This window comes from Candida orthopsilosis (genome assembly GCF_000315875.1).
Source record: "Candida orthopsilosis Co 90-125, chromosome 2 draft sequence".
In the NCBI taxonomy this organism is placed as follows: Eukaryota; Fungi; Ascomycota; class Pichiomycetes; order Serinales; family Debaryomycetaceae; genus Lodderomyces; species Lodderomyces orthopsilosis.
The window spans coordinates 1,410,312-1,436,943 of record NC_018295.1 but is presented as its reverse complement, the minus strand read 5'-3'; the positions used below and the strand labels follow the sequence as shown (position 1 = coordinate 1,436,943).

General features: G+C 37.8%; 9 protein-coding genes across 9 annotated transcripts; 5 read left to right on the top strand and 4 right to left on the bottom strand. All coding sequences in view use genetic code 12, as the record gives it.

The window, feature by feature from the left end:
- Positions 1 to 37: 37 nt before the first annotated feature.
- On the bottom strand, positions 38 to 1,729 carry CORT_0B06760 (hypothetical protein; the record flags this gene model as incomplete). Its single annotated transcript, XM_003867773.1, has 1 exon — positions 38 to 1,729. One exon carries the CDS (start codon positions 1,727 to 1,729, stop codon positions 38 to 40), a length of 1,692 nt encoding a protein of 563 aa, XP_003867821.1.
- A 1,716-nt stretch (positions 1,730 to 3,445) lies between these two features.
- On the top strand, positions 3,446 to 5,605 carry CORT_0B06750 (major urea transporter; the record flags this gene model as incomplete). The annotated part of the gene is made up of 1 exon (XM_003867772.1): positions 3,446 to 5,605. The coding sequence occupies one exon, from the start codon at positions 3,446 to 3,448 to the stop codon at positions 5,603 to 5,605; it is 2,160 nt and encodes a 719-aa protein (XP_003867820.1).
- Positions 5,606 to 6,842: 1,237 nt separating this feature from the next.
- CORT_0B06740 (Dur1,2 urea amidolyase) lies at positions 6,843 to 12,320 on the top strand (the record flags this gene model as incomplete). Its single annotated transcript, XM_003867771.1, has 1 exon — positions 6,843 to 12,320. The coding sequence occupies one exon, from the start codon at positions 6,843 to 6,845 to the stop codon at positions 12,318 to 12,320; it is 5,478 nt and encodes a 1,825-aa protein (XP_003867819.1).
- Positions 12,321 to 12,455: 135 nt separating this feature from the next.
- On the top strand, positions 12,456 to 13,679 carry CORT_0B06730 (Hat1 protein; the record flags this gene model as incomplete). Its single annotated transcript, XM_003867770.1, has 1 exon — positions 12,456 to 13,679. The coding sequence occupies one exon, from the start codon at positions 12,456 to 12,458 to the stop codon at positions 13,677 to 13,679; it is 1,224 nt and encodes a 407-aa protein (XP_003867818.1).
- A 2,286-nt stretch (positions 13,680 to 15,965) lies between these two features.
- CORT_0B06720 (Pil1 eisosome component) lies at positions 15,966 to 16,889 on the top strand (the record flags this gene model as incomplete). The annotated part of the gene is made up of 1 exon (XM_003867769.1): positions 15,966 to 16,889. One exon carries the CDS (start codon positions 15,966 to 15,968, stop codon positions 16,887 to 16,889), a length of 924 nt encoding a protein of 307 aa, XP_003867817.1.
- Positions 16,890 to 17,077: 188 nt separating this feature from the next.
- CORT_0B06710 (Syg1 protein) lies at positions 17,078 to 19,891 on the bottom strand (the record flags this gene model as incomplete). The annotated part of the gene is made up of 2 exons (XM_003867768.1): positions 17,078 to 19,712; positions 19,779 to 19,891. 2 exons carry the CDS (start codon positions 19,889 to 19,891, stop codon positions 17,078 to 17,080), a joined length of 2,748 nt encoding a protein of 915 aa, XP_003867816.1.
- An 833-nt stretch (positions 19,892 to 20,724) lies between these two features.
- Positions 20,725 to 21,531, top strand: CORT_0B06700 (hypothetical protein; the record flags this gene model as incomplete). The annotated part of the gene is made up of 1 exon (XM_003867767.1): positions 20,725 to 21,531. The coding sequence occupies one exon, from the start codon at positions 20,725 to 20,727 to the stop codon at positions 21,529 to 21,531; it is 807 nt and encodes a 268-aa protein (XP_003867815.1).
- Positions 21,532 to 21,643: 112 nt separating this feature from the next.
- Positions 21,644 to 23,404, bottom strand: CORT_0B06690 (Rec8 protein; the record flags this gene model as incomplete). Its single annotated transcript, XM_003867766.1, has 1 exon — positions 21,644 to 23,404. One exon carries the CDS (start codon positions 23,402 to 23,404, stop codon positions 21,644 to 21,646), a length of 1,761 nt encoding a protein of 586 aa, XP_003867814.1.
- A 230-nt stretch (positions 23,405 to 23,634) lies between these two features.
- On the bottom strand, positions 23,635 to 26,418 carry CORT_0B06680 (hypothetical protein; the record flags this gene model as incomplete). The annotated part of the gene is made up of 1 exon (XM_003867765.1): positions 23,635 to 26,418. The coding sequence occupies one exon, from the start codon at positions 26,416 to 26,418 to the stop codon at positions 23,635 to 23,637; it is 2,784 nt and encodes a 927-aa protein (XP_003867813.1).
- Positions 26,419 to 26,632: the final 214 nt, after the last annotated feature.

Genomic DNA, 26,632 nt, shown 5'->3' with positions numbered 1-26,632 from the left:
TGGCATGAAAAGCATCTCCCAAATACATCTCTCCACCTTAATCAAATAAAGTTGCATATTCCCTAGCAAAAGTTCCTGATTTACCTACTTGGAAAAAATCCGGACCCAACTCAATCAATCCAGTTTCAGAAGCATACACGGCCCAATGATCGATCAATTCTTGTAAAATGTCTCCATACTGATCTGCTAAATCTGTAGTCTCGCCTCGATCTTCCACAACATTAAACAACTGCCATTTTTCAGAACCAAATGGCTTGGGGATATATAATGCTTTGTATTGACCTTTTCTAATTGCTTGTTGACCAAATAGTTCCCAACCAGTCACTGTGTTTTCATCATGAACAAATGAAGCTTTACCTGATAGATAATTAACCCATGATTTACCGCGCGGAGTTGCAACTTGTCTTCCCTTGTAAGTTGATCCTGGATGTTGGACGCCTGCTAGGTCCAAAACAGTAGGCAAGATATCCATCACCGTGATAAATTGTTTCAAAATCTTGTTTGACTGGGTTTGGAGTAATGGCGGATAATGAACAATCAAAGGACATACAATTGCCCCCTCAGTTGACCAGGCTTTATACATTGAATGTGGCGCAGTTGCCGCTTGTGCCCATTGGTCGCCATAATTGGTAAATGAATTGAAATTACCGATATTTTCTAACGAATTATCATAGTACTTGTCAACAAATGTGTGAATCTTTTGAGTTGCTAATGGCAATGCTTCCATCATTTGTCCATCGGCGCCATTGTCCGACATAACTAAAATGAATGTGTTATCCAATTGATCACTTTTCTGTAAATGGTCCACCAATCGTCCAATTTGTTCATCAAGCATTTCCACCATTGCAGCATACGTTTCCACAACTTTAGATTCTTTAGCTTTTTCTGCCTCAGTTAAATCCTTCCATTGCTTGCGTATCGTCTTTATAGGATGAGGAATGACTTTTTCATCAATAATTCCCAATTCCAAAGCTTTGGCTAATCTCTGCTTACGCAACACTTCTGGGCCTGCATCGTAAACGCCCTTATACTTGGCTATTCTTTCCTGAGGTGCTTGATATGGCCAATGTGGTGCAGTATAAGTGACAAATCCAAAAAATGGCTCATCTTTTGGCTTTTCATCAATAAATTGAATAGCTTTATCAGTGTAATTGACTGTAGAATAAAAATCATCAGGTAATTCCCGCTCTGGATCTAATAATCGATCGCCATCAACATATAGGCTAGGCATAAAAGGAGCTTGTTCTCCGGTTTCATCCCGAGTTATGTATTTGTAATGATTGCCTGCACCAGGTAACAAGGTCCAAGATTTAGTAAAACCTCGCTTATTTGGCCAATACGGTTTTTTTAATCCTAAATGCCATTTACCAGAAATAAACGTATGATACCCATCGTCTTGTAAAATTTCCAGTAATGCAACAACTCTATCATTTAAGTACCCTTCGTATCCAGGTTTACCTTTAAACGTATCTTGATGACGTGATGCAAATTCCGCCATTTGTCCCAACCCAGCAATATGATTATCAGTACCACTCAACAACATTGACCTAGTGGGAGAGCATGCAGATGCTGTATGGAACTCGGTTAACCTGATACCCCCTTGTTTAGTGGCCAATTTGTGCAAATTTGGAGTGTGGATCTCACCTCCAAATGGTGATAAATCGGTGAAACCCAAGTCGTCCGCAACAATGATTAAGAAGTTAGGGCGTGGTTTTTGAGCAATTGCCATTGGGATTGATCATGTAAAAAAAGGATTTTATACAATTGGACTGAGCACTGAAGGTTTTGACATCGTTGATTTTATTTGATGGCTGACGATAACAGAAGCACCTGAAGCGCCACAGTTTTCGCGATAGTTAATTGATGTTGCGAAACTGAGAAAACAATAAAAAGTTGTCTTAATATCATTGAGTGCATTTTAAATTGAATCAATATTGAGCAAAAGCTGTAGCTTACACACATAGCTTGATAGTAAAGTTGGGCCATGTTTCCAACACTTAGAAAATTTTCGCGCAATACTTCATCAAATTTGTCATAAAGTTGCAACTTAATTTTAATCCATGCGTTATTCTATCATTCGGAAACCTTAAGACAGCGTTCGATTTCATATACTACTACTACTACTACTGATAAGAAACCTTTTATTCTTTCCCTACGAGAATAATCCTAATCGATTGTATTTTTAAGTGAGAGAGTTAGAATCTCTTCGATTTGAATGATTGTTACGTGAAGAGATAAATTTTAAATCTGTCAAAGCGCACTTTTCGGCCCGTGAAGGTTTCTACTTGTTTACTAAATCTCGTCTCTATTTAATAATTTAGATCGAAAGACCTGGGTCGCCTGTATTACCAAATATCATAGAGTTCTTTAGACGAGCAAAAATTGAGGTTATGAGTTTATGAGTCAATCCGGGCCGTAAATTAGTTCACATTGTATTCTAGATAGATATGCAAGCGTTTCTCACTTCTACAAAAAAAAGGATAAGAAAGAATTAATCTATGTCTTCTGCAAGCGTTCGTGAGTCTATTTCTCTTGTGTGTCTCTCGATTGAACTCAAGACTATTGCTCCTGCTGTCATTCCCCCATACAGCCGTCTCTTTTTTCCATGCAATGGAAAAGTGACATTTTTGACGGCAATTTGCCTCATAAACCAACTAATTACACAGAAACATTATCTTGCGTTAACGGCCCAATCAAGAGTTAGTAGTGTACATGCACAATTTATTTATATACAGAGCTAATAATTACTAATTATTTATTTTTTCTCTTATCATGAAAAAGACATTTCCTGTTAAGAGAGGTTTGTAGTTTTGATTAGGAAAGGGGTTGATAAGTTTTCAGACGGCAAAAAATTATTTCACACAACAAAATTTTTTATTGACTCACAACAGATACATTATCGGATTCAGTGGGTATCCTACATAAAGCAATGTTGCCTATTTTGGATTACCTAAATTGCAAAGCAAGTTATCTTAATTTGAGAAAATTACCCCCTGCAACAAATTTTGCAATTCGTTAGCAGAGAGATTCTTTGAAAACCTCATCCCTTACCCCAGATTCTTTCCACAATAAAAAAGAATTACTTACGGGGCTGAATTATTGGAGCTTAAGCAGCTTTGCAGGGCCACTCACAGTGTTATCAATTCACAAGCCAATGGTATTCTGTGTAAGAGGTGAAATTTTTTTGTTATCTGTAATTAATAATTGCGAAGAGAGAGATAAGGGAATTAACGAAAAAAAAACCTAATTATCAGTTGCAGCCAATTTCAACAATTGATAAACTATGCCCTTGTGTTTCATATCAGATGATTCTTAACAATAGAGTACACACAACGAACCATAAACAATAGGCTTGAGATGAATGTCTATATAATAGGGACGATGTCTACATTTTTCACAATTTTTATAATTTGCACTCACCACAATTGGTATAGAATCACAAATTATGAGTGACACATCATTTGTTCCGTTACCACAAAGTGCCGGATACGCAATTCTAGTTGGTTTGGGTGCAGTATTTGCCTTTGGTATGATACTAACGACCTACTTGTTGAAAAGATACAACAAGGAAATCATCACTGCTGAAGAGTTTGCTACCGCCGGTAGGTCAGTCAAATCAGGTTTGATCAGTGCTGCTGTTGTTTCATCTTGGACATGGGCAGCTACTTTGTTAACATCAACTACACAAGCTTATAAAAATGGAATATTTGGTTCATGCAGTTATGCTTTCGGTGCCACTGTTCAAATTACATTGTTTGCTTCTTTAGCTATCAAAGCTAAAGAGAGAGCACCTCTGGCTAGAACCTACTTGGAAATTGTTCGTGCAAGATATGGTACTGTTACTCATATTATTTACATCTTTTGGGGTCTTGCTACCAACATTTTGGTCACTGCTATGTTGTTAAGTGGTGGCTCAGCAACTGTACGTGACTTGACTGGGATGCATCCTGTTGCTGCTTGTTTATTGATTGGTCTTTCACCAACGGTGTACTCAGTATTTGGTGGATTGAAAGCTACGATCTTGACTGATTATGCTCATACAGTCATCATGGTTACTATTATCATCATTTTTGCTTTTAGTACATGGGCCACTAATCACAAATTGGGATCACCTGGTGTTGTTTGGGACTTGGTTATGAAATTGGCTGATACCAAACCAGTTGATGGTAATCACGATGGATCCTTCTTGACATTTAATTCCAAATCAGGTGGTATCTTCTTTGTCATTAACATTGTTGGTAATTTCGGTACTGTGTTTTTAGACAATGGTTATTTCAACAAAGCCTTTGCCGCTGATCCCGTTTCTGCTTACAAAGGTTACATCTTGGGATCATTAGCTTGGCTTCCTATTCCTGCGTTTTGTTCATTGACTTTGGGATTTGCTGCTTTGGCTTTGGAACATACTGAGTACTGGCCATTAGGTAGACCAATGACTAGTGATGAAGTTGCTGCTGGTTTAGTGTTGCCCAATGCTGCTTCAGCTTTACTTGGAAAAGGCGGTGCTGTGTTGTCTTTGATTATGATTTACATGGCAGTTACTAGTGCAATGTCTTCTGAGTTGATTGCTGTGTCAACTATTTCCACCTATGATATCTATAGGACATACATCAACCCCAACGCCAGTGGTAAAAAGTTGATATTCATTTCCCATATATCTTGTGCTGTTTTTGCTTATGCAATGGCTGGATTTGCCATTGGTCTTTATTATGCAAACGTGTCAATGGGATTTCTATATGAATTGATGGGTATCATTATCGGTGGTGCTGTATTGAGTTCAGCAATGACAATCTTGTCTGCTAAACAAAACTGGCATGCAGCCACCTTCACTCCACCAATTGCTACTGGATTAGCTATTATGTCATGGTTGGTTGTATGTAAAACCAAGTTTGGTACCATTTCATATGACAATTTATTTGAAGATGATTCAATGTTAACAGGTAATGTTGTTGCTTTGCTATTCCCGTTGATTACAGTTCCATTGTTTACCCTTATTTTCAAACCACAGAATTTCAATTGGAAGTTGTTGGAGACAAGAATCACTCGCGTGGACGAAGAGGAAGAGTTGATGGAAGCAACCAAATCAGATAATTTCAATGATGATGAAAAATTGTCGCCTATTAAATCCCAAATCTCGGTGATTGCTAGTCAGTTGGTGGAAGAAGAGAGACCACACTACACAGAAGAACAACAAACATTACATCGTGCATTCAAAAGGTGTGTTGCTGTTTGTTTATTTTTAACCGTCAGTTTGTTAGTCATTTGGCCAATGCCATTATATGGAAGCAAATATATCTTCTCCCGTAAATTCTTCACTGGTTGGGTTGTGGTATTTTTCATTTGGATATGGTATACTGTTTTCCAAGTTATTGTGTACCCAGTTTGGGAAGGAAGACACAGTCTTTACCATACAGCAAGGGGTATTTATTGGGACTTAACCGGACAAACTTACAAGTTGAGAGAATGGCAAAATGCACACCCAGAGGAATTACATGCTGTTCAATCACAAGTTATTGCTCAATTGTCTAATCCACAAGTTGTTGATGGTAAAGCTGTTGAGATGAATTACGGTAATATAGATGATGAGTTATCAGATGAAAAGAAGTAGTGTCGTTTATTAGTTTTAGTTGATTTCTGTGTATTTGTATTATTAAACTTTATCCACTTGAGAGAATACTTTGTAGACGTAGTCTAAGAGCTTTGGGAGTAGGTAGCAAACTTTTAGAGGGTCAAAGAGCACCGGCAAACTATAGCTTGGATAGAATATTCTTCGAAGCTGCTGCAAAATAGTAATATGCCAAGAAAAGGTGTTGTTATTGTTTGATAAGAATTATATATCTTAGCGATTAGCAGCTGATAACGCAAATTTGCATTTGTTTAGGGATTTATTCCGGGCCGCCAATAAAAAATTATAAAATTATAAATTCTATTTATTTATTAAAATCTTATCAAACTCCAATAAGAAAAAGGATTAAAGTCATACACGTGCAGGTAGCGCAAGCTCACCAACTACCTGCAATTATAATGAGCGAGTTTGTGCTTGAGTATCGAGAAACGTTTGCTCCTTTATCTAGAGCCTTATCTAATGCTTGACTAGCTTTAATCAATGCTTTAACTAGTGAGGAGTTGCATAAGTATGAGTATTTGATGGTGATTTAGTCTTCTTTGCAATGTAGTGCAGTAGATTTTGCATATTCTAAACCCCGGTATATACTAGTAGGGACTATAACTGAAGCATTTTCCTTCTGAGTTCAAGATTTTTTAGGCTGACTACTGTAATTTTGATGGTTGTGATGTTTACGGGTATATCCGAGAGCACTCAATTCGTTTATTACAGTTCCTTGAAGCTGGTTTATGTACGAGCACTGTCGTCATCATCTCAAGATCCCACTAACAATGAGATTGTTTAGCCTCTCTTCTATTGGTCTATCCTCATTGTGTACAAAATCTTGAGTCGTTTCGCAATTTGCCTCGTTCGATGGGCCGAAATTGGCGAGTTTGGTTCAATGCGACATTTCATGAGTAGACAATTTTTTATCGTATTGCATTAACGACATTTACTATGGTGCTTTCATACACTCGCGCTAAATTGTCGTTTTCAGAAGAACGACATTTCATTTTCTTTTCCTTATCAGTCTGTTGATTACACAAAACTCGCAACCGCTTAATGTACAAAAAATTTTTCAATTATTGTTTATCCTTCCCTCTGTTATCGGGAAATGCCGCTTGATTTGTAGAAATGATTGGAAGTATATAAATGTCTTGGGGATCCCCCCGGATACGAAAATGGATCCTTCTTCGATCTCAATATTCCAAGAGCATATCATATACATATTCCAAAAAAAATGGTTTCTACTATCGGATGGACAGTGGAAGACTGGAAGAAAGCTCATTACAGCTCAACACCACAGGAATCATTCAACTTATTAAAGAATCTACTTAAATCACAAAAATCAACACCAGAAGATCCGGCTTGGATTTCATTAGCTACAGTTGATGATTTAACGCATCAGTGGAACTTTTTACAATCAAAAGCTAATAAAACATCACTCCCCTTATACGGTGTTCCAATAGCCGTCAAAGACAATATTGACGCTAAAGGATTTGAAACAACTGCTGCTTGTCCTTCATTTAGTTACAAACCAGAAAAGGATGCTACAACAGTTAAGCTATTAAGAGATGCTGGTGCAATTATAATAGGTAAAACAAACTTGGATCAATTTGCTACTGGTTTAGTGGGTACTAGATCACCATATGGGATAACTCCAAACACTTTTAACAAGGAATATGTCAGTGGTGGATCATCCGCTGGTTCAGCTTCGGTTGTCGCTAGAGGAATTGTACCAATATCATTAGGTACTGATACCGCCGGTTCAGGTAGAGTACCAGCTGCATTAAACAATATCATTGGTTTAAAGCCTACGAAAGGTGTATTTTCATGCAGTGGTGTGGTTCCAGCTTGTAAATCGTTGGATTGTGTTTCCATTTTTTCTACTACATTACAAGATGCACAATTAACATTTGAAATCATGGCTAAGGAAGATGGTGAAAACGACGAGTATTCGAGAGAGATGCCGGCTAACCCATTATTGAAATTCTCGCAAAAGCCAAAAATTGTCGTGCCTACCAACTTGATATGGTGCGGTGAGACGGAAAATCCAGGATTATACAACAAAGCAGTTGAAATATTTGCAAATAACGTTGGAGCTGAATTGGTCTCATTAGACATTGAACCATTGCTTGAGTTGGCCAGATGTTTATACGAAGGTCCATGGGTGACGGAAAGATTTGTTGCTGTACGAGACTTTTTAGCAACTAACCCACCAGCCAAAGATTTGGATCCTACTGTTCTTAATATTATCAAAGGGGGCGAGCACTATTCTGCTGCCCAATGCTTTGAGTTCGAATACAAGAGACAAAGAATCTTGCAAAAGGTAAAGAGATTGTTGAAGGATATCGATGCGATTGTCGTTCCAACAGCACCTTTGAATCCAAAGATTGAGGAAGTTCTTACCGAACCAATCAAAGTCAACTCATGCCAGGGAACTTATACAAACTTTGTCAATTTGGCAGACATGTCAGCGTTGGCTATACCTGCGGGGTTTAGAAAAGATGGTCAACCTTTTGGTATCACTTTGTTGTCTCACAAATTTAATGATTATGCATTATTAGATTTGGCAAGTCGATACATGGAATCCTACACAAAGACTGTACCATTCTTCTATGGCGCATTGAAAGAGAAATTAATCGAATCATCAATCTCCGAAGAGTTGCTTCCAAATGTTCCTAGAAGCTCCCCCTCAGAGCAAGTCAGGTTGGCCGTTGTTGGTGCACATTTGAAGGGATTTCAATTGCACTGGCAACTAGAGAAAGTAGATGCAAGATTTGTCAAATCGACTACCACTTCAAAGAACTATAAACTATACGCTTTACCAAAGACCGGTCCCGTTGCGAAACCTGGTTTGAGAAGAGTTGGGGAAGACGGTGCCCATATTGCCGTTGAAATTTACTCCATACCGAAGGAAAACTTTGGAACATTTATTAACTTCGTCCCTGAACCATTGGGAATTGGATCAGCAGAGTTGGTATCCGGTGAATGGGTCAAGTCATTCATTTGTGAAGAATCTGGTTACAATGCGCCAGGAACAGTTGATATTTCTATCTATGGTGGGTGGAAAAACTATCAAGAGCACCTCGCTGCTGAATCGAAAAAGTATAAAAAACCGTTTAACTCAGTTTTGGTGGCCAACAGAGGTGAAATTGCTGTACGTATAATCAAGACGTTGAAGAAGTTGGGCATCAAGTCCATTGCTATATATTCAGATCCCGATAAGTATGCAGAACATGTTACTAGTGCAGATGTAGCAATTCCATTGCACGGTACAACCGCTGCGCAAACATACATTGATATTGACAAAGTAATAAACGCTGCCAAAGAGTCCGGAGCTGAAGCTATTATTCCAGGATACGGTTTCTTGTCTGAAAATGCCGACTTTTCTGATCGTTGTGGTAAGGAAGGAATCGTCTTTGTTGGTCCTTCAGGAGATGCTATCAGAAAATTGGGGCTAAAACACTCAGCACGTGAAATCGCTGAAAAAGCTGGTGTTCCATTAGTTCCGGGATCCGGATTGGTCAAAGATGCCAAGGAAGCAAGAGAAATTGCCGCCAAATTGGAGTACCCAATCATGGTTAAATCAACTGCGGGTGGTGGGGGTATTGGTTTGCAAAAGGTTGATTCTGAAAAGGATATTGAAAGAATCTTTGAAACAGTTCAACATCAAGGATTGTCATACTTTGGTGATTCTGGAGTTTTCCTTGAACGATTTGTCGAAAATGCTAGACATGTGGAGATTCAAATGTTGGGTGATGGTTATGGTCACGCCATTGCCGTTGGTGAAAGAGATTGCTCATTGCAAAGAAGAAACCAAAAGATTATTGAAGAAACACCAGCCCCCAACTTGCCTGAAGCTACGCGTCAAAGAATGAGAAAAGCAGCTGAAAGTTTGGGTTCGTCAATGAAGTACAAGTGCGCGGGTACTGTTGAATATATTTACGATCCAAAGAGAGATGAATTTTACTTCCTTGAGGTTAACGCTAGATTGCAAGTTGAACATCCAATCACGGAAATGGTTACTGGATTAGATTTGGTTGAATGGATGCTTTTAATTGCTGCAGATACCCCGCCAGATTTCAACCAAAAGGTTGAAGTAAAGGGAGCATCAATGGAGGCTAGATTGTATGCTGAGAACCCAGCCAAGGGATTCAAACCATCACCAGGTCAATTAACTGAAGTTAAGTTTCCTAAATGGGCAAGAGTTGATACTTGGGTTCAAAAGGGTACTGTGGTTTCAGCTGAATATGATCCAACTTTGGCAAAGATTATTGTTCATGGAAAGGATAGAAATGACGCATTGAAAAAATTGCGTCAAGCTTTAGATGAAACTGTTGTTTACGGATGTATTACTAATGTTGACTATCTTCGCTCGATTGCCAACTCAAAGATGTTTGAAGAGGCTAGAGTGGCTACAAAAGTGTTGGACACTTATGAATATAAACCACATGCTATTGAAATCTTGAGTCCTGGTGCTTACACCACCGTTCAAGATTACCCCGGTAGAAGAGGGTACTGGAATATTGGAGTTCCACCTTCAGGATGTATGGATCAATACTCATTCAGACTTGCAAACAGAATAGTTGGTAATGATAGTAGTGCTCCTGGTTTGGAAATTACACTCAATGGTCCGAAGATTTTGTTCCACCAAAAATGTGTTGTTGCTGTTACCGGTGGTAAAGCACCAATTGAAGTCAATGAAAAACAAGTTTCACAATGGGAGCCAATTGAAATCAAAAGTGGTGACACTTTGTCCATTGGTAAGTTAACTACTGGTTGTCGTGCATACTTGGCTATCAGAGGCGGTATTGATGTTGTTGAGTATTTAGGATCTAGGTCTACATTTGCTTTGGGTAATTTGGGAGGCTACAATGGAAGGGTTTTGAAATTTGGTGATGTCTTGTTTTTGGGTCAACCAGAGATTTCTAGTTGCACCTTGGCTCCTCCGGTTTCCAACCCAACATCAGTTCCATCATCACTTATTCCCAGTTACGACAACAAAGTTTGGCAAATTGGTGTCACTTGTGGTCCTCATGGATCCCCAGATTTCTTTAAACCAGAATCAGTATCGGAATTCTTTTCATCTACTTGGAAGGTTCACTACAACTCAAATAGATTTGGTGTTAGATTAATTGGTCCAAAACCTAAATGGGCTAGGTCAGATGGTGGTGAAGCAGGTCTACACCCATCAAATGCTCATGATTATGTTTATTCCATGGGTGCTGTCAATTTTACCGGGGATGAACCGGTTGTTTTGACATGCGATGGTCCAAGTTTGGGTGGATTTGTTTGTGAAGCCGTTGTCGCTGAAGCGGAATTGTGGAAGATTGGTCAAGTGAAACCTGGTGAATCGATTCAATTTATTCCAATCACGTATGACTCTGCTAAACAATTGAAACGTAAACAAGATGCTGGAGTTGAGTTATTAAAAGGTGAATTAGGTGATGTTGAGAGTTATGGTTTGGTGCATCCAGAAACACCAGTACTTTGTCAAATTCAAGTTTCTGAAACATCTCCAAAGATCACTTACCGTCAAGCTGGTGATAGATATATCCTTGTTGAGTATGGAGAAAACATTTTAGACTTGAATAAAGCTTACAGGATCCACAAGTTAGTGGAAATGGTTAAAGAATATAAACCAAAGGGGATTTTTGAATTGTCACCAGGTGTTAGATCCGTCTTGGTTGAATTTACTGATGAAATCACTCAAAAGGAAGCATTGGACACTCTTGTTGCTTATGAGAAGGAAATTGCATTTGTCAACAAATGGAGAGTGAAGTCTAGAGTTATCAAGTTGCCAATGGCATTTGAAGATCAAAAAACATTAGATGCCGTCAAGAGATATCAAGAAACCATTAGAAGTGAAGCACCTTGGTTGCCAAATAATGTTGATTTCATAGCCAACATCAATGGAATCACAAGAAACGATGTTAAGGATATGTTGTACACTGCTCGATTTTTGGTTTTGGGTTTGGGTGATGTTTTCCTTGGAGCACCATGTGCTGTACCATTGGATCCAAGACATAGGTTGTTGGGAACAAAGTATAACCCATCAAGAACATATACCCCCAATGGTACCGTTGGAATTGGTGGTAACTACATGTGTATTTATACCATGGAATCACCAGGTGGATATCAATTAGTTGGTAGAACCGTGCCCATTTGGGATAAATTGACTCTTGGTGAGCACTCTACAGATAAGCCATGGTTGTTGTCGCCATTTGACCAAATTGAATTTTACCCAGTTAGTGAAGCTGAAATTGACAAGTTTTCTGAAGAAATGAATGTTGGTAGATTCAAAGTTGACATTATTGATTCCGTTTTTGACCATGGACAATATTTGCAATGGATTCAAGCAAACTCAGAATCCATTGAACAATTCCAACAATCACAAGGCGGTGAAAAATTGGAAGAGTTTAACAGGTTGATTCAAATTTCAAATAGTGAATTGGAACAGAATGGAACTAAAGTACAAGAAGATGAAAAGTTTAATGAAAATGCTGAAATGGTTTATTCGGAATACTCCGGTAGATTCTGGAAGAGTCTTGTTAGTGTTGGTGATAAAGTTGACAAAGATCAACCATTAATTGTTGTTGAAGCTATGAAGACGGAAATGATGGTTAATGCACCAAAAGGAGGAGAAGTTGTTAAAATTTATCACAAGAATGGTGATATGGTTGATGCAGGTGATTTAGTTGTTGTTATAGAATAATCTTGTGTATTTGTAAATATAAGTTAATGTTGAAGAAAAGATCGAATTGTAACGAATTTTATCACGCATTTCGTCAAAAATTATTCTGAACAAAAGGTACTCAACTATATCCAATTGATTAGCTCCCCTACAACAATGTCATTAGAGAATAGCAAGCAGATATCAGCAGCATCATTGCAACCTGAACTATGGACAGCATCTTCCAACGATGCGCTCAAGATGTTTGTTACTGATGGGGAACAAGCGTTAAATTTTCAGCCATTGTTTACCTACCCAATATTTGGTGACGCAGAGACGATATATGGATATAAAGACTTGAGTATTTTTCTATGCTTTGATCATTACACGTTCAAGCCTTTCTTGAACATCAAGTATAAAGAGAAATTGGATGATCCAGACTTGGTTGATTTGAAAGCCACCATGGATAAATATGTACCTGAGAGTACCGTGTTTAAAGATGAAATTGCATGGGTTGATTCAATAAACGAGGAAAAAAAGAACTATAAGATACCAGGTGATAGAATCGACAAATTCAAAAAAGAAGACGTTGAATACCAGGTTTATAAGATTGATTTGAAACTGGCAGCAGGATTGGAATTACACAAGCGATTACAAATTCTAGTTTTATTGTACATTGAAGCTGGTTCATTCATTGATGCAGAAGATGACTTGTGGGATCTTTACGTGCTCTATGAAAAAGCGACTGAAGATAATGAGCCATCCCTTGCGGGATTCACCACTGCTTACAACTATTGGAAGTACCCCGGAGCCAAAAACTTTGATGATGAAAAGTCAGAAGTTAGGATAAAAATATCACAATTTATTGTACTCCCCATCTATCAAGGACAAGGTTTGGGACAATTATTTTATAGCCATCTTTGCAAATACTGGTTAGCTAAGGACAGTATTGTTGAAGTTGTTGTTGAAGATCCAAATGAAGGATTTGATGATATGAGAGATAGAGCCGACTTGAAACGATTAGGCGACTTGGGATTCGACTTTGACAAGGTTACTTCCAAGGACATTGATCAAGACTGGATTAATAAGACAAGAAGGCAATTAAAGTTGGAGAAACGTCAATTTGCAAGACTATTGGAATTGATTTTACTATATAAATTAAAACACAACAAAGATGTATCCAAATCTGATGTGAGATTGTTCATCAAAAGGAGATTGTACAAGAAGAACAAGGAAGGGTTGGATGCATTGGATGAAGCTACTAGAAGAGATAAATTGCAAACTGCTTATCAAGCATTGGAGGAGGACTATTATAGGATTCTTGGAGACTTGAGACTTCCGATAAAGAGAAAACTTGACGGGGGAGAGGTAGCAGAGAGCAAGAAGGCAAGGGTAAATTGAGTTGAGCTGAAGATTTCTAATTAAATGAGGTTTGTGGTAGTACTTGTAATTATATGTATACTACAAGAGCTAGGAAAATTGGCTCCGTTGTGATGAATACCATATCGTGAAGAATACGTAGAATCTCTCAATGTTTTCCATATCTTCTTTTCAACAACAAATTTACTCTTTACTTCAGTCGGATGGTGAAGATGGCCATTGACGATAATTCAGAGTCATTATACGACATTCACACGTGACTTTGAGAAAGGGTTTGTACCTTGCAAAAAATAAAAATAAAAAAAGAGACATATAGTGAGATATACCATCCAACTCCGGCTGATGATGCCTTGCTCTAGTGGGCTACGTTATAAATAAACTCCGGGAATCGTGCAATAAAATTTTGAGGAACTAAGATTTCTTTGACAAGCAACGGAACTTTTGTGCAACCATAGTTTAAGCAACATACACTGGTGTCGACGAGCATAGTCTCTTTTGCTATTCATCAACAACTCAAACTGGTACATCTACGCAACGATTTATCTTAATTCGTTCTTCACAACAATTTTTGTAATAAATTCTAATATAATAGAAAAAGTCCTATTTATAGTGAACCTCTAAATCCACATGAACCGATATAAGCATTATTTCAAATACCTCTTGAACGCATAATCGAAATTGATGACATATACGTGAATTTGTCAAGATCATGCTTTACTATGCTTTACTATGCTTTGCCATGTCAAAGTTGAAAGGAGGAAGGTGTCAAAGTCAAAACACAAAAGCGAAAGAATATTTTTTGTTCTGACGTCATAAGTGGAGCGGATGTTTATGAAAGATCTTATCAAGCGAATTTGTCTCGAAACGAAATCAACTTTCTTTCAAGCCAGTATGAATGTAGCACGTACCTTCCCAGCTGCCAAAGCAAAGTGATGGGGTATTATTTTCTCTAAGTCATTGATGACACCATGTATTTAAGGCATCGTGATGCAAAAGGAGGGTGATAAATGATATGTAGAGTGGTAGGGACTTAATTGGCAGATTAAAGGTAAACACTGCAAGACATTATCATCTTTACCATAGAGTAGTGGACCTTTGCAAACAGGATGGAGGTACAAGCCACATTTATATCCCTTTCTTTTTCAGGAACACCAAGGGGCCAGATTAAAATCATCAAAGCAGTTCTTTCCTGTTTATCCCCTCCCCCCACCCCCCGGAGTAGGAGCTAAAGAGATGTTCAGTTGTGTTTTCAATGTCTCTCTTAACGTCGCTCTGCAGTTTTACTGTTTAAAAGTAAGAGCTTATCTTTATATACATATATGTATGCATGTATGTATGAATGCGTGCGGCTCACCTTCCCAATTCTTACATCTATCTTTCCTTATACGGAATGGTTGTGTGGTGGTTAAGTTTTGTTTGTTATTTTGTTTAAAACAGCAGTTTAGTCACCCAATTAGGCAACTACACAAAATACAAACATAACACACAATAGAAAGAAAACATAAAAAAGAAAACGAAAACTAATAGAATCAGTTGGTAGCACAAGACGGACGTTACTCTTTCAACCAATTGACGTCAGATGAGTAAACATCCCACATCAAAAACTAAATACATTGAGTAATCCCACGTACTTCACTTGACTCTGCAGGGATATTGCATGCTGTAGTAAAAAGCTTATACGTGTGTGGTTTGTTTTATTTTTCGGACATAAAAGTCATTGACTCCTGTTCGTTTTTTTATTTTTATTTTTCGTTTTTTGGCTTTTTGTTTCGGTGTTAGAAAAAGTTTCTTAAGTTTGCTATATCGACATGGCAATAATTGCAATAAAAAGCAAATTACTGGTTACAAGATACAAACTGAAGAGAGTACCACACTTCTCTCAAAGACTACCAAGCACCGAGAGCTTCTCTACGACGCTAATTGACACAGTAAAGCGTGGAAGGACAGTCATGCGTGATCGCCTTCAATATACTTTACCGAAAGTCATGTGTGAAATTTATTGGCGCTTAATTGATTTTCTATTGTTGTTATGTGTGGATGATATACATTCATTTCTATTGTTCTTTGTGTAATATTGGCATTGTTTTAAATTGCCCTTCTCACTTTTGTCTAATTTTAATTTATGTTCGACGATACCAAATTTCACTTGCTATATTTCTCAAAAAAATTAGGTCAATTGCATTTGTGTGTGGGTGTATTATTTATAATCATCAATTTCCCTATTTTACGTTTTTAATCGATTCTTTTTCCTTTCCCTCAACTCATCTACCTAAAAACATCTTTTAATATATATACGCTACTACAAAGATGCACAGAACTTACTCAATGAGATCTTCAAAGGCTCCAACAGCCTCGCAATTGCAAGCACCACCACCACCACCATCGTCCACCAAGAATAGGTTTTTTGGTGCTGGTGGGTTGTCTTCTTCGATTAGAAAAGCTGCTGCTGGTGCCACTGGTCCGGAATTGTCTAGAAAGTTGGCTCAGTTTATCAAGATGGAAAAGAACTTGATGAGATCTATTGAGGTCACTTCGAGAGAAAGAAAAGATATTGCTAGACAATTGAGTGCTTGGGGTGAAGAGAATGACGATGATGTTTCTGATGTCACTGATAAATTGGGGGTTTTGATTTACGAGATTGGTGAATTGGAAGACCAATACATTGATAAGTATGATCAATACAGAATTACTTTGAAGAGTATTAGAGATATTGAAGGTTCAGTGCAACCATCAAGAGAAAGAAAACAAAAGATTACTGATGAAATTGCTCATTTGAAATATAAGGATCCCCAATCCCCCAAGATTCCAGTTTTGGAGCAAGAGTTGGTTAGAGCTGAAGCTGAATCTTTGGTTGCTGAAGCTCAATTGAGTAACATTACTAGAGAACAATTGAAGGCTGCTTTCAACTACCAGTTTGATGCTACTAGAGAGTTGGCTGAAAAGTATGCTTTAATTGCTGGTTATGGTAAAGCTCTTTTGGAATTGTTGGATGATTCTGCTGTTACTCCTGGTGAAACCAGACCAGCTTATGATGGTTATGAAGCTTCTAAACAAATTATCATTGATGCTGAAAATGCTTTGGCTTCATGGACTTTGGATTCTGCTGCTGTCAAGCCAACATTGTCTTTACATCATGAATATGATGAAGATGAAGAGCCGGCTGAAATTGATGATGCTGCTCAACAAGAATTTGCCAAACATGATGAACACAATGGTGAACATGCTGCTTAGAGAATATTACAGAGCACAAGCACACAAAAGTCAAACCGTTAATTCAATATTTCTGTTCTATCCTTTGTTTTGTCTAATTACATCTTAATATCGTCTAATAGTTTAAACGATTTTTAATTCGAAAGCTGAATGTACTACTACTCTCTTTGATTATCATCATATGTTTTAATAATAAATACAATACTCGCCTACTCATCTCTGATGGACGACACGTGTGAAGCTCTAGTTGATTTGCCAATAATGCTTGCATCATCGTCGTCTTCATCATCTTCAGAATCCTCATCTATGCGGGCAGCAGTCTTTCTTCTTTGGAAATCCTTTATATGGGCTGTATTTAATCGATCAGTGATTTGCTTAAAGTATGTTTTACGTTGTTGCAATTGAGGCATCGATTGTCTAGTCAGCAACCTTGTGAGATCAACAGAACTTCTACTACCATCATCACCTCTAGATCCAGCACGTCCCGTGGTGAAGCCCACATTTTCTTCTGCGATCCGATCTTCCTCAGATGATTTCCGATCTTCATATCTCGATTCCACCAACTTTTTAACCGCACGCTCAACCTTAACTGATACTGCATAAGGTAATGGGGTATCCTTCGATGCTCTAAATAGAATCACATTTGTACAATGTTCATTTTCCATTCTGAAAAAGATCCATATGAATCGACGTAGGATTTCAGCCAAAGCCACGCAGAATGATGTTACTGCACTTTGTTGAATCTGATGGGTGAAAAATGCATAAAAAATCCATTGAAACCGTAAAATCACATCAAGAACCATAGCTATATAATAATAGTATGGTTTCTTGTAAAATAAATAATCTCTCAATAAGAAATGTTTGGAGCCCGATTGTAACAATGACCAATCCATAACTATATCCCATATCGATGTGTATATTGAGTTGATTGCTGCAAATACAATAAAAACAATCCTGTTCCTTTCCTTGTTCTCGATACGATAAATACTCAACGTCATGTAGTACACAGTTGATACTGTGTACTTTAGCATATTTGCCAAATGAGGAAACCAATCTCCAGTGTCCATATAACGACGTATACATTGCGACAAACGCCACACACTGGGTAAAGAACTGAAAAATCCCATTAATCTCGACCTGGAGGATGTGCAGGTGTTTGCACTTGCAGGCTGACCAGCCAACGTTCCATTCCAATGATGGGAAAACAAACAGAAAAAGAATGGTAGGTTACCCATGGTGTACGTCAATGAACATACAATATCACCCAAAAAGAAATCTCTAAACTCAACTGGGTAGAGTCCCGATAAAAGTAATCTCCATAATGCAAATTGTAACCACCTTCGACTGGACCCATAGAGCACATTGGTGGGCCAAAGAAATAGCGCCAACATAACACCAAAAAATATCCACGGCCAATCTCTACCGGGAAATTTATCAGGCCAAAAATTGTTGAAGCTAAACCACCCTAATAGTGACATGAATGCAAATGCAAACGAGGGAAGCAACCAAAATTGTTTATAGTTCAAAGCAGAAGCTATATCAAACTCAAAAATAAACTTGTAGTTGATTCTAAATTTGTCAAACACGGCCATATTTATTCCAAATAATAGGAATGCAAATGTCAAAAGAAAGAATCCACCCCATACTTGTAATAAATATCGCCCTTCAGGAAGCTCTCCTTTGATTGTCTTGTGTAACGCTGTATACAATGCCAATGTGAATAGCGGAATCCCAAACCCAATAAATATACCAGAACTGAAAAATTCAGTATAATACTGAGGTTGTTTCATTTCTGTCGAATTGAATGTATACGCAATCGTTCTCAATTTTTCAAGTGACTGTTTTCTGTCCTTCGACTCCGGATCAAAAAATGTAATATAAAGCTCATCCACTTGATTGATTATCTTGTCAACTAAATCACTAGTTAAGAAATACGAAGAAGTGTTAATTCTCTCCATAAATGGTTCCATAACACTTGTATGCATTGCCTTGTCGTATTTCTTGGTAATTTTTCGAAATGCAGTCCTATTCATTGTTCGGTAGGATTTTAAAATCGACAACGCTCGATAGTGTTCCAAAAGAGCTGATTTTAATTGCTTTTTCGCATACAAGTATGGGACTCCAAAATGTTGTTTCTTTGGGGTGTAATCACGTCTTCGAGTTTGTCGTGCTTGATCAGCGTTCTGTGGTTCAGTTGGGGTAGTAGGTGAAAACTCCTCAATTTCAGACTCTGAGTCCAACGAGGTTTGATCTGTTGTGTGATCACTTAATTCGACAAGTCCATTCCTGACTCGATTCTCGGCGTAATTCAAGTCGACAGAATCTTGAACATGCAATGATATATCGTCTTCATATTTTACCTTCTTTCTACCTTTTAATTTCTTCAAAAATGCCATGGACGGAAGCGAAGGTAAGTCCCACCTATTCAATTCACTAATAAAGAATTTTGTGTGAAATGCTAAATCATTAACTCTATGTGGAATTACACGTTCTCCACTTGCTGCTACACCATGCGCAGTTCCATCATGTTGTCTTCGTTGTCGCAGTATCTGGTTCTTTTGATCTCTCATTTGGTATAATTGATCTTCTAATAACAAAAATCGCTCGTAGACATCTTGCTCCTTTTCGGAATAAAACTCATCCACTTTCATCAATTGTTCATCGAGCCAAAGTTGAAATTTCCTCCGTTCTGTAAAGTAATCTGTCTTACTAGATTTGAGTGAATAGTTGAAAACTGAAGGTCGTCTATTTTCATATCGACTATTTGAACCTGATATTGGTGGTGCATCATCTCCATATGTCCTATCGCGTCTCTCTAAATCATTCGAGTCCAATAACGGTATTCTGTCAGTGTTAGTACCATCATCCTTGTTTCCATCTGCTAATACACTGGCTGATTCTTGATCATACTCGTCCTTGAGTTTGCGAATCTTCTTTATCAACTTTTTACCACCTTTGTAATCAACGTATTGGTCTTGCCATTCTGCAACCAAGCCATCACTAAGAGCTTCGGCGAACTTCATAAGCAGTTATTCAAATGCGAAAACAAGTTCTGATGGAAGAAAGAAGACAAAGAAGAAAAGCAAAAATTTCAAATGTGTGTGTGTGTATATATAAATTAGATTAAACGTGGTCTCCCTAAGTAACGAGATTTTTTTTCTCCGGTATGTAAAACAATATTGTGTTTATACATGCTGCAAAGACACAGCAAAGATAATCAATGTTACTTGTTTCGTGTTGCTATAAAATATTGAAGATATAACGGAGCTAATATGAAGGTTTGGGTAGTTTAACGATTGTAGAGAAGTGGAGCTTTGATCTAAGGTAGAAGAGGCTTTCAATTTTGGTTGGATAATGAAATGGTGGTCTCTTGACTACGCGCTTACCTATATGCACGAATTAAATATTTATAAAAGGTGCCAAACTCCGGGAAGAGTCTTTGGTTGGCCCTTCCAGGTGTTCCAGATTGTACCACCATAGATAATCAAAGTTGTAGTCCTATTTATTTTTACAGGTTTCAATTCCCTATACTGACCACCCTGACTTCTCCTAGCATTCACCAATCTTTGTATACAGATCGCATCCTGAAGAAGGAAATGCAAACATTATTTTTGAAACTCGAAGAATATAGCATCGAGGTCATTTGCGTCTTATATCTTCATCAGTACAAACATTCCTCTGCAGTAATGATCTACATTCGAATCCGACTCATTGCCTACCCTGAAAAGGTTTCATTCGGTTAAATAATGGTATAGCCGAGAAAAAAGAAAACTGGAGAAAGAAGTACCCCACTTAATAAAAAAATGTCCACTTAGCAATTACTTCTCGTTAGTCTTCTCAACGTATATAAACTATCATGGATTTGAACGTCAATAATAAAGTAGCTGTTGTCACTGGTGGAACTCGTGGATTAGGGCTCTATTGCGCTGAAGCCTTTGTTGAAAATGGAATCAAAACCATTTTTATCACTTCACGTAAAGCCAAAGCTTGTGAAGATGCAAAAAAACACTTGGAGGACTTGGCCAAGAAGAATGGTAAATCGGTTGAAGTTTTTGCATTTCCAGCCGATTTAGCTGTTGAAGAACAAGCAGAAAATTTCACCAAAGAAGTTGCCAAGAAAGTTGATAAAATTGATATTTTGATTGCGAATGCTGGTGCTTCATGGGGTGCACCATTGGAGGAACACAACGTTGCAGCCATCAAAAAGGTCATCAATTTGAACTTTGTAGGTGTCTTTCACACTATTCAATTATTTACACCATTATTGGAAAAAGCAGCAACTGTTGAGGACCCTTCAAGAATTGTCATTATGTCATCCATCGTCAGTTTAGCAACAAACGATATTGTTGGAACTTATGGATATCTTGGTTCCAAAGCTGCCGTGTCTCATTTAGGAAGAAACTTGGCGGTTCAATTTTCACCAAGACACATCAATGTCAATTCAATCTTACCCGGTTTTTTCCCCTCCAAGATGGCTAATGGGTTGCTTGAAGTGGCAGGTGAGGGTTTGACAGAAACTAATCCTCGTGGAAGATTGGGAGAGCCTGAGGATTTGAAAGCAGTTGTGTTGTTTTTATGCTCGAAGCAAGCCAACTACATTAATGGTGTCGATTTACCAGTTGATGGTGGTGCTCGTTTAAATATCCCAGCCGCCCACTTTTAGATAAACTACTTAAATATATAGACATATATTCAATAAATGACTTTCTTGTTATGGAAAGATGTCATAGAATATAATACTTAAGCATAAACACTTATACTTCAAGGACATTATCTCAATCCGTCGCAGGTGGGTGCAAAGTCAAGTTGATATCGCTAGATTTCAACAAGCTTGTCTCAGGCCATGCATGAGGGTCCACATCAATTGACATTATACTCTTATTAATAAGAAACAAGATGCTGGAAAATGCACCAGCAGCAATTTTTTTCGAATTCACTTCATAATTATCTCTCACTGGCACTAACTCTTCAAAAGTTAAATGATACTCCTTTTGCTGAGAAACAGTAGGCTTGTTTAACTCCGTCAGTCTTTGAATAAAATATTTGACTAACTTTTTCAATCGCGGCATCAAATTCGGGTGCAAATTATGTTCACCACTAGCTAAACTTAAACTACTTGATTGAAGAAAAAACTCCTCATCCTCTTCATCTTCTTCAACACGACTTCCGTCCAAGTTGAAATCCAAATCTAACATAGCGGCATCAAAGTTCATCTCCGCATCTTCAATATCACGATGTCCAATTTCCTCCAAATCTTGACTCAAGTCATCGCTTTGCAATACTCTCGATGTTTCAACTTCCATTAATACTTGTGAGTTTCTTGCTTGTTCGGTTACCTCGTTGGCCATAATTCCGGTTCGATGAAATATGCCCATCGTTCGATTGATACTTTCCTCTATACTAGACGAATTGAAATCACGAACCGAATTCCCATTGGCCCATGGTCTAAAATGAATCATGTTAAGTTGTTGGTACACTTGTTGAACCCGACGCTGTTGAGGCATACATGAAGCTCGGTAGCTCATCATGGTGGCATAATTGTCGTGGTGATTGATAATGAATTCTCTGGTTAAAGTTATGTGTTCATCAATCACTAGTTTGCGCTTTAGAACACGAAATATGGGGGCTGTTCTTGGTTCAAGATCAAATTTTTGCCTCTCATTTTCCTCTTCAGTATCAAAAGTGAAGTCATGAAGATCTGCATTGATTCCTTCTTCACTTTCCAATCCATTCACCATGCCATTGTTATCAACTAATTGTAATGAGTCCTCCCTTCTACGAGAATGTTCAATTTCAATGTCCACCAGTGACGTACGAGCATTTTTCGGTTCCTTTTCCAGAATCTCCAAGATCTCACCGTCTTCATTAAATTGTAAATTAACATGTTCATTAACATCATCGTTACCAGGCTCATCACTTTGTATTGACAAATTCATGTTGTCAAAATTAGCATCTGTTTGGCCATCTATAGCTAAAGTAAATTGACCTAGTCCTGTAGCGCTAGTCGAGTCTGCCCCAGTTGTTCCGTCAGTTATAGAAAACTCACGTAAGTCAAACTCGGCAATTTCCAATTTGCGTCGTTTCGCATTGTGCAGATCATTCATCTCTAATCCTTGAATCTGCAATTGTGGCATCAAATCCCATTCAACATGAAATGCAACGTCATTCCTCAAAACCTCTGACTGTTTCAAACACCGAGCACCTTCGCGCTTTACAAGCTGACCATTCTGTCTTGTTGCTAATTGAATATATGCATTTTGTAAGCGTAATTGAACATGTGTAACTTCATTCAACACCTGAGCAATTTTTGACCCATACAAAATCGAAATTCCATGTAACACATTCGACGAGAATCTGATGTTAACACCAGCTCCATCCCTATAGCGTTCTATTAATTCGTTGCAAAGTTCAGGTATCAGGATCTTCAATAATTCTTCTTTTCTGATGAGCTTACCTCTTGAAGATGCTTTGTATCCTAATGTTGACAAAAGCCATGCGGTTTGAAGACCTCTTGATTGGTTGGTGGTAAGTTCCATCTGGATAGCAAAGTGAAATGCTCTATCAAATGAGTAGTTAATGGTGTTTTTTGGTGTTGTGGCATGATTTTATGCCCATTTAATATGATGTGGTAGATTTTGGCTGCCAAATTAAATTTTTGAAATTTTGTGTGTCGACCACCACCCATTACCATCCCACGTTCAATGGAGCATCCACCATCCATAACTCACATTAAAACCCATTTATTAATTTTTGTCTATACATATACCTAAGTCATTTTATAGTTTATATTTGTCAACTTTTCATAAATTAAAACAAACCACTTTACAGTGGATTCATAATCACCATCATCAATCGCCGCATACAAATAAGTGAATGTACCTTTTAGCAAACGTTCATCATACCATGTCTTGTTGTGCTCAACGTTGAATTTGGGTACACTATAGATCACAGAATTGTAGTAAAATTTTTTATTCTTAAAACCATCCAAGATCCCTTTGAGTCTATGTGAGGACATCCATTCTTGGCCACGGTTGTCCAAAGTTGATTCAACGTTAGCATTATTAGGTGGACCTTTGCTCTCTAAATATGTGTAATCTTGATCCGTCAATTTCAAATCCTTTTCCAAATGTGAAAGCTTGTAGTTAGTGACTTTAAACTGAGCAAAGTGTTGCAATTTTTTGTAATACATATACCATGGGTAATCTTGACTCAAACCTTCCTCAACATGTTCATTATATTTGTCAAAGTTTTTTGACAGGTCTACCATCTCATTCACTAGCAGCGTGAATTGATTGACAATTTGATGGAAATGGACCTCTTCGTCAGTGTCAAGATCTTGGAAAATCGAGTTCTTATAAATAAGATAGTTTGAAACTACTTTATTCTTCCATCGAGATAATTTCTCTTTTTCTATCTCCAATAACTGAAGATAAAATGACTGAATCAACTTGAGGTACTTAAATGTTTTATAATCAACAACCTCATGCTCACTTAAATTTATAGCCAAAAGTCCTACGAATCTGATTAATGATCCATGTAGCAATAAATCTTTATCAATATCCTGTTTGATCAACCAGTCGCGTGAGTAGTAGTTTGAGTTTGGAATGTACTTAGCGCTATCTCTTTTTTCATCATTACTAAACTTCAAGTTGATGATGGGGGTCGATAAGTGTTGTTGAAAGATTCTTGCTTCCGAGTCAATCAAAGGCAAGCCCAAATTGTTGTTGATTGTTGCATTATCTTGTTTCATCCAGTATTTGTGCAACGTTGTGTACTCCTTGTCATCGTCATCACCATCACCATCGTCGTCGTCGTCGTTGTCATCTTCAAAGAGGTCAAGTACATCATCATCAATTCTTTCGTCAAATAATTCCAATTCTGCATCTCTACCCAAGGTCTTTAAAAAAGCTGCACGTTTGGGAATGGGGATATACTTTGATGTCCTTTTCAACAAGTGATTGATTAACGGATTTGAGTCAACGTCAAACTTGCTTCCAGTCACCGTGTCAGCATCAAGATTGATATATGATACAACTGATCTCTTGGGATTGAATACATTAGTGTCATTTGTGAATAACTTGACTCCCAACGAATCCATGTATGAACCATCCCAAGATACAAATTTGATATTTCTCAATGGCTTCCATCCTTTTTCAATCAATCGTTGATAGTTTCTCATTATTTCAAATAAGATCGCATGTCCTGACAACGGATTATTCGAGGTCAATGAATCGCGTCTAGCTCCAATAATGACATCAGCATCATTCATAATACCCTTTAAGGTTCCTACAATGTTTGTTAGCTTTGCCCGTTTGGATTTTTCAAAAACACTATCAAGCTCCAACTTGAATTTAGAGTTCGTAGATGGCTTATATTCCCATTTGTCAAATGACCATTTGTAAGACAGGTCCATTTGAGAATCAAGCACTGGATGTAACAATTTCTTACTTATTGGAACCACTGGAATTTTTGCCCCCTCGCTATTACAATCCCTTGAAATTGCTAAATTCATATTGGACGACATTATTTCTTCATTGCCGAACGTATCTGAGTCAAAAAATGTCAACACCCCTACAGCTCCATGATGCTCAGCTAATACAACCTTTTCACCAATAGAGATATTCCTTTGTTCAAGGTGACTCTTTATAATGAAAATCTTTCCCTTTACATCAATGTTGTTGCTTGATAACAAGTTATAATCCTCGGGTGTACCGTAGTTGACAAACACAAATCCAGCTGTGACATTCCCCTCCATACCATAGCTGAAGAATCCTGGTGTTTTAAATTTCGGCTCCACGACTTCTGACTGATATACAACTTCATCTTCAGTATCACGCAATTTAATGATTGACGCAAGCGGTTCTTGTACATCGACCTCATAACAGTGCTTCTCCGTAATAAAGCCAAATTCTTTAAAGTTAGATTCAACATAGTGACTTAATTCAGGATTGTTATTCGATAATAGATTGTATTTTGCCTTGTTATTGATGGTGGTAAAGTCATACAACCAGTTGTCAATATACTCTTCAGTGGTTAGATCACGGTGACTATTACCAATACCTGTAAATTGTAAAAAATACCTCTTGACGTCAGACTTTGTCAAATGTATTCCGTGCCAGCGTCTGTAATCCCTGGACAAAGAAGTCCTTGGCAAGAAAGTCAACTGGAAGATTATAATAGCTAGAATTCCTAGACTAAATATCCAAATAAAACTTGGTCGTTTGGCCAACTTGATAATTTTGCTCATCCTATCATCATCGTCATCATCCGGATGGCTTCGGCTGAATGGCAACAATAAGCTGTTTTCATTGGTATTTGAATGTAGCTCTTGAGGTGTTATGGGGTACGTCTGTGGCTTATTCAGGTTTACATCATCAGGCGATTCACTTGGTTCGATATTGATATCCACGTGCGATCCATTGTTGTCTCCTGTGGTAGATCCATAACTTTGGTTAGGGGATGTGTCTGCACTCGAACCATTTTTTGCTTGTGAATTGGCGACAACAGTCTCATCACTACCAGGTTGTTGATTTGTATCACTCACAGGCATTGTTTCTACAATGTGGCGGGTGAATTCGGTAATTAAAAACAAAATTGTATTCAGCGTTTGGAAAACAAAGTGACCTTTGTGAATGACAGATTTGTAGACCACTTTCCTATCAGATTGGGTTGTTCATGTATCAATATATGAGCTATGTGATGTGTTTGTTGTTCCTTATATAGTTTGCTTTAGAGAAGAAGGAATGAAAAGAAAACGTGTATAC